This window comes from Gossypium hirsutum, chromosome D08, assembly GCF_007990345.1.
Source record: "Gossypium hirsutum isolate 1008001.06 chromosome D08, Gossypium_hirsutum_v2.1, whole genome shotgun sequence".
Classification (NCBI taxonomy): Eukaryota; Viridiplantae; Streptophyta; class Magnoliopsida; order Malvales; family Malvaceae; genus Gossypium; species Gossypium hirsutum.
In genome coordinates, this window is record NC_053444.1 from 5,035,395 (window position 1) to 5,042,781 (window position 7,387).

The window sequence follows — 7,387 nt, forward strand, 5'->3', positions numbered from 1 at the left end:
TGGGTGAGCCTACGAGTTGATAACAGACAACAAAACCTTTTTCAACCCCTTCAAGGATATTGACCCATGCAAAACTGAAGGGAGACTGTGGTGTTACATTTTCAATTGTCATGGGGTATGTTGTTTACTACTATATGGGTTCATGGAACGGTAGAAATGACAAATTTTTAATGGCAGATTGTCACTTGCAATCAAGCTATTAGAATATGCTATCTCTCTTGCAATGTTCTCAAATGTTTCTTCACGTTGGGTCCAACAGAGAAAGCCACCTTCCGAGGTTTGTATTTTAAAGAAGATGGGGTTGGGGCAGTTAAACCCCGATCCGGATTGGCTTCGGCGAGGGGATTAATACGTGACGAAAGGGGCAAGTGAGTTAAGGGTCTTTTGCTGAAAATAGGGACATCAAATAGCGTACAAGCTGAACTCTGGAGCGTTGATGAAGGACTACAACTTGCGAAAAATCTAGGCATCTCCAAGCAGATAGTTGAATTGAATGCTTCACTTGTGGTACGTTTCTTGGCTGGGCCATTTGAGGACGACCAAATTGGCACCTTGATTTTAGATTGTCTAAAGTTCATAAATGAGGGTGGATTCTCTAGCAAGAGAGGGAAACGTGCGCCAACCACCTGCCAAATTAGCATAGGCACTTAGAAGTTGGGGTACTGGTTCTTCTCAACTTTCCGCCAACAAACACTAAAACAATAATAATAATAATTGTAGTGCATTTGATATAATTAATTTGATGAATGTATTATTATTAATTATTTTCAAATAATACGTTTCATTATTTATTATGCAACACACATTATATTCTATATATATAGTTTCTAAATATATAGTATGCTAATAATAAAATTTCTAGTAAAACATGATTAATGAGGGTAAAAGTACAAAAAAACCCCTTACTATACTTCAGATTGCATTTTAACCCCTTTATTTAACAAATGGGCAAATTAGTCCCTGTACGTTAGATGAGCGAGCAAAACAGCTCCTCCATTAAAATTCAGTGTTTATATAAAATGTATTATATTCAATTTAGCCTTAAACCTTTACACATGATTCAATTTGACCCCTACTCTTTTATTGGAAGTAAATTATAACATTTTGAAACTAACAAGGCTAAAGAGTCAAAAGGCTTTGTAGCAAGCTAAAAAAAACTCAATTAAGCCCTTTTAAATTTAAAAATCATTTAAAAAAATCATAAACAAAATTTATTAAAAAAGTTATAAAATTATAAAAATTTTATTAAGAAATAACAATGCCGACCCATTAAAATCTAATGGTTATAAGATTTTAAAAAATTTGACCCCTACTCTTTTATGGGGTCGGTATTGTTAGTTTTTAATAAAAATTCTAAAATTTAAAATTTTTATAGCTTTTTTTATGAATTTTTTATATTTTTAATAATTTTTAAAATTTAAAAGTGCTTAATTGATTTTTTTATTTAAAAATTGTTACTAAGGGCTTCTTTTGACTCTTTGGCCTTATTAGTTAAAAAAAATTCTAATATACTTCTAATAACCAAACGTAATCAATAATGTTTAAATTTGAACGAAATCAAGAAGCAAACGTAATTTTCATACCACCTTCATTAATCTTTATATTTCATCATTACGGACTTGGTTTATGGAAATAGAGTTCCTAAACTACATTTCCCGACACTACTGAAAATCGAGTTGTTACAATATCAATACATACGGGTACTGAGAGAAAAAGGATACACTCATCAGTACGGTACTTAGTACATTGTTTTGGACCCAGAGTGTATCAAGAGAGGCAAAAATCCTTTGTTCTTTTTTTATGAATATTGGATTTTGAAAATTTCTAATTTTTAAATTAATTTTAAAATAAAAAGTTTATCTCTTGTGAAATTAAGCTTGCTAAAATTTAAATCCATTTTTTATTGGATATCCAAATAAAGGATTTGGATTTCCAAAATTTTTACCGAAATCTTAGATTCCAGAACCGCTATTAATGAATTCTAATCAGTTTTAGTTGATTTTTGTTGTTCTAAGTTTTCATTTTAAAACTGTTTGCAGCCGTTAGTTATCTCAAACATGCGTAGCAATGCGATCCCAGAGGAGGGATAATTGTTCTAATAAAGGAACATCTTGCGAAGAATGTGTTGCTTTCTTTAATTATTTATGACGGTGGTTCGAATGGCTCGTTGGTGAAAGATTGTTTATAATCTGAATGAAAATAAAGCAGATTTATGGAAACATAGGATGAGAGAAGTGGATGTGCAAACATCACCATATTGGGCTTCTTATTACATTATTGTAGAAGACATCATATTTGGTTTGCTTTTGCAATATCTGGTTTTGTTCTTATTACTATTGTCTTTTTTTTCAAAGGTTTGCAGATACTGTAATGCTTGCAATCTCTTTTTCTCAAACTGTACTTATATTTGCATAAACTATTAACTATCATCTACAGCTCCAACAAATGACTAAATCTTAACAAAAGTTATCCAATAACATAAGAAATAAATGAAAGAATGAAATGTTGATATCTAAGCCTAATTCGTTGGCATCTCGAACCGGCAAATAGGACAGTAATGGCTCTGCTTCAGCCACTTTTCGATGCAATCCCCATGAAAAGTATGAGAACAAGGCATCCGAGAAGCATAAAACCCAACCTCGAGCTCCTCCAAGCATATCATGCAATCTTCTTCATCTCCATCTTCTACTCTAACCATGCTTACCATCTCCTTAACCAATGACTCTTTAGCCGGAACCATACCATAGTTACTGCTTTCAAACTCCAATGCCGATTCAGCCAAAGCTCTTCCCATCGAAACCCCGTCACTGTGAACGTAATCGTGTTCCACGACGGAAGCATGTATCACTGATCGTAAGGGCAAGACTTCACGATTAGTTCCTATGCTACGCATCCCACGTACAAAAATATCATAAACGAAGTTGTGATAAGCAAGGGAGGCCGTGTTGATTCGGAGTCTTCTAAACGTGGGAAATAGAGCTTGGTGAAACAGGTACTGGTTTTCTAGAACGTCGAGCTGGAAACGAAAGGTTTCTCGTAAGGACGTATGGTTGGTGACGGTGGAGATGTCTGCTGAGAAATCATGGTGGACGGATATGAAGACAAAGTCAATGGTTAATTCAATATTGACGAACTGGGAAGCAATATCATGAGATTGTGAGATGATGTTGTCTTCAAAAGTATGCTGGTGAAAGATATCATACACGTATGGAGTTGAAGCCATTAAGAAAAACTGCAGAAACAAGAGAGCTTTAAAGCAACCAGAATAAGTTTCAACTTGAGAAGAAAGAAAGCTTTAAGAAATCAGATTTTTTTTAAGTTTCTTGTTCTCGTAAAACTATTTTATAAGACGACAAAGGCGGTTTAAAAGTATTTGATTAGAAAGAGGAAATTAACTCCGAATTCTACTAAGAATAGGCAATCTCATTTGTTAAAGGGCTATATTATAAATATTCCAATTGTTGTAATAGAATTTATAAGCAGAATGGAGAAGTACCTATTATTATTAACTCCGATTTCCACTAAGAATTGGAAACCTATGAGCCTCTAACTAACAAATAAAAATATTTCACATGGTAGTTTTAGGAATTCGAGGATTACTCCATACATACTCCATACTATGCTATGAATTGTCGTCCCCTAAAATCAGTAGAATCTTGTTAGCTTGGACGACAGAAATTTTTGAAACTACACTTGAGCTTCAATTCCTTGGCTGCCTTTCCATTTCCCTACACTTTCTCTCTCAAAACACCTCAAACACTTGCAGCTGCAGTGCCCAACATACCCGCTGTGCTCCTTCAAACTCCCCACTATATAAGTAAAATAATTATGCTCAAATGATTACAATTAAGAATTAAACTAGAATAAAACACTGCATAAGAAAAATTCGAGAAAAACCTAATGGAACTTATTTATAGCATACACTTGTTAAGATTGAAGATCACATATTGCATTGAGAATACAGCGAATCGAATCTACATGCTCAAAGATTCGAGGTCTTTGCCTTAGATAGAAATCTCAATACCTTTTTTAAGGTTATTTGTGAAGTCAAAATAAAATTTAGTCTTTTCGCAACTAACAAAATTTTTAAAAGGATCAAAAATAAGTTGTAAATTTCAAGGGATTAATCACACTCAGAACAAAGATCGCTCATGAATAAACTTAGAACAAAGTCATGCGAACTAGTCCGGAGTCCGGACATATTCATATTCAAACCCGACACTCAGAGTGGACCACCAAACTTAAGACCTAGTAGTATCAAAGAAGCATCATTACCCTTTTTCCTAGCTGAATTATCTCCATATATAATACCCAGATCATCGTAGTAAGGAATAGTTTTAACTCTGTAAGGACGCACATCTGGGTTTACCTGTAAATAAGAAAACCCGTAAGATCCTGCAATGCAAAAAACCCTCAAAATCATCAAATAAGTAAAGCATTGAACCTTGATATATTCATCCCAGATTTTATTCTCAGCGATCACCATTTGTCGAGTCGAATCCCAGTTAAAACCCTTCTGATTCAACAGGTTCTTAACAGCTTTGTACAGATTCCTCAGCGTTTTGTGCCGGTTTTTCAGCACATCCATCTCCTATTCGAACTTGAACCTCTCGTTGAACGATGAATTCATGTTCATCCATGCCGTTTTGCTGAAAACATGATCATCGAACCTATTACCTTTATTGAGTTGCTCCAACATGAGATCGATGAAATATCGATCCATCTCGGGTGTCCATATCGTCCTTGATCGATCGAAATTGCTCTTGGCACGGATACCCATTCTTGAACAACGTAAAAAGACGAGGCATTATCAGAATTGAAAGGCAAGAATTATGAATCAATGTAAACATTTGGGCATGAAATTAAAGAAAAAAAATTAAATTAAAAACGACCCATAAAAGAAAAGGTGAAGAAGAGAGAGAGAATGGGATTAGTTGAGTGAAAAATGTATACCTTGGATTCGAACATGGGAAAATGGAGGGGCAAGAACCTGGGTTTTCTGCAAGTGTAAGGGTAACGTTTTCCTGGACAGTGCTACGAATGCTTGGCGGCTGGAATTAGATATTAGACATAAGGAGTGGAGTATCCCAGTTTTGGAGTTATCCCACTTCTGGAGGATAAGAACGTTGATAATTTTTCTTAGATTAGTTACAGCCAAAATTACAATTGTTCTTTTACAAGCTTTAGGCATTATAAAATCTCCGATTGTTTGACTGAAAATATATTTTGGAAAATGATATTTTTTATAAAAATTAATATTATTTAGTGTTTATATAAATTTATGTATAATATTTTCTGTAATTTGGTAGATTTCTTGAAAACATTTTATAAAAATTGTTTTTAATGAAACAAACATGTATTTGAGATTTATGATAAAGAGTTTAAAAGTGATGTTAAGGTGAAATTATAGTAAAAAATGAATCTTCATGATGTTAAGGATTAAATTGTAAACTTTGTAAAATTTATAATTGAAACAAGTGAAGTGATATGCATGAAAAATTGACATGTGAACTATTAATATAATGAATTATTTGATTAAAGTGCTTATACGGTGAAAAATAAATTACATGGAAATAAGGACTAAATTGAAAATTGTAAAAAAATTTAAGTGTGAAACAATTTAATATGTGAATATGAAAATTATGACTAAAGCTTATTGAATGTGTTATGAGATGATGAAATATGCATAAAGTATTGTAAAATGAAATTGTGGAAAAATATGAAATTTTTATGATGACAATGACTAAATTGTTAAAATTGAGAAAATATGGGGGTGAAATAATAGAAGTGGAATACATAGATTTTTTATATGTGAAACAAGATATTGAGATAAATTATGTGATTAAAGTGTAACAAGAAAGAAAATTAATTTAATATGATGAATTAGTGAATAATAAACTTTTGTGATAAATTGTGAGAATGGTTGGATAATAGATTTTCTGCACTAGATGGATTATCGAATTTCACAATACCCATTTTGATGAGTCTTTCAATTATCTTTTTGAAAGCGGTGCAGTTCTCAATCGAGTGTCCGGTGATTCTCGCATGGTACTCGCATTGGGCGTTCGCGTCGTACCATTTGGAGTATGGGGGCTGCGTAGGTTTTACGTAGAAAGGGGAAACAACATGTGCATCAAATAAACTTTGGTACAACTCCCTGTATGACATGTGCATCAAATAAACTTTGGTACAACTCCCTGTATGTCATTGGAATAGGCGTAAACTGGGGCTTCTCCGTTCTTTGCCTAGCATTGGACTCTTGTCTTGGTCGGCCTTGATGACCAGTGGTTATCGTTCTCGTTTGGCTCACAGTGACTGGCTTCGAATAACTCTTGTTATACGTGGTTACATTATTCATGTCGTTTTCTCTTTTCCTTGGGGACTTTAAAGTATTGATTTGGGAGCTCCACTCCCGTCTTTTCCGTTTATAATGATCTTCAAATTGTTTCGAGAGCTCTAATCTTACCTGTTTTGTTTCTGCTAGATCATCAAAATCAATGACAACAGGATTGGTTAGATTATCCCCTGGGTTAGAACCTGAACCTGTTGGGAAGTTCGTTGGTGTCGAGGTACCGGTCTGGTGTTGGGGTCTAATGTTAACAGACATCCATTGTGGACACCTCACGAAGGAGTAGTTCACTTAAAAAGGGTATAATCAAGCGGTCATGTAATGCAATGTGCAGAAACATATCAAAAATTCAAACCAAAATGATCGTAACAAAAACGGATGAAATGCAACAAAATGATTGTAAATTTAAACCAAGTTTTCAATTTTCGACAAAAAGACAAAAAAGCAATCAACACGTGGCTTGACTCTCTTATTTTTAGTCCCCAGCGGAGTCGTCAAGCTGTCGAAACTATTTTTTTTATAAAAGGGTCGATTTTAATTTTGAAAATGAAAACGAATATGAGAGTCGCCACCAATCTTTTTTTGATAAGGTGTGATCGGGCCACCTCGTAAAATATTTGTTTTTAATAAACGGTTTGGATTTATTAGAACAATGCTTTTCGTCTGCGAAATTCAAAAAAATGGGTTCGGGAGTCGGTTATGTACGAGAAAGGATTAGCACCCTCGTAACGCCTAAAATTGGTACCTAGTTGATTAATTAGTGTCTTAGTGTCGAAAATTAAAAACTTTGAAGAGATTAAAAATACAACCCTTTTGTTAAAATATTAAAATTTTTTGAGAAAATGGCATATTTTACGTTAATCAAGAAAGAGAATTACGTCCCGTAAGTTACAACACAATGTCTTGAATTCCCAATATGAGAATAAACACCGAGAAATTTACTTATTGAAATGCATTTGATCCTCTCGATTTTAGGAAGGAATCGTACTCCGTAAGTTAGAACACGATTTTTCTTAATTCCTGAGATTATTTAAAAAA

At 33.7% G+C, this 7,387-nt stretch overlaps 1 protein-coding gene across 4 annotated transcripts; it reads right to left on the reverse strand.

Annotated features, from left to right (window-relative positions):
- Positions 1 to 1,922: 1,922 nt before the first annotated feature.
- LOC121203212 (E3 ubiquitin-protein ligase RING1-like) lies at positions 1,923 to 5,149 on the reverse strand. 4 transcript variants are annotated; one of them, XR_005917387.1, is made up of 5 exons: positions 4,954 to 5,148; positions 4,445 to 4,781; positions 4,276 to 4,369; positions 3,612 to 3,809; positions 2,054 to 3,232 (listed from the first exon to the last, which is right to left on the reverse strand). XR_005917387.1 is itself a non-coding variant. In XM_041099608.1 (4 exons), exon 4 carries the CDS (start codon positions 3,221 to 3,223, stop codon positions 2,519 to 2,521), a length of 705 nt encoding a protein of 234 aa, XP_040955542.1. In that variant the 5' UTR covers positions 3,224 to 3,809; positions 4,276 to 4,369; positions 4,445 to 4,781; positions 4,954 to 5,149; the 3' UTR covers positions 1,923 to 2,518. The 4 variants fall into 4 exon arrangements, 3 of the variants coding, with proteins under 3 accessions (XP_040955542.1, XP_040955541.1, XP_040955543.1); XM_041099608.1 differs by having other exon boundaries at positions 1,923 to 3,809; positions 4,954 to 5,149; XM_041099607.1 differs by lacking the exon at positions 3,612 to 3,809 and having other exon boundaries at positions 1,924 to 3,232; positions 4,954 to 5,149.
- Between the last annotated feature and the right edge of the window lie 2,238 nt (positions 5,150 to 7,387).

Coding starts and splice junctions, on each gene's coding strand:
- LOC121203212 (XM_041099607.1), bottom strand. CDS start 4,359: ATGTGCGTCCTTACAGAGTTAAAACTATTCCTTACTACGATGATCTGG. Junction 3,233..4,275: donor TAATTCAGCTAGGAAAAAGG/GTAATGATGCTT, acceptor TTGTTTCTGCAG/TTTTTCTTAATGGCTTCAAC.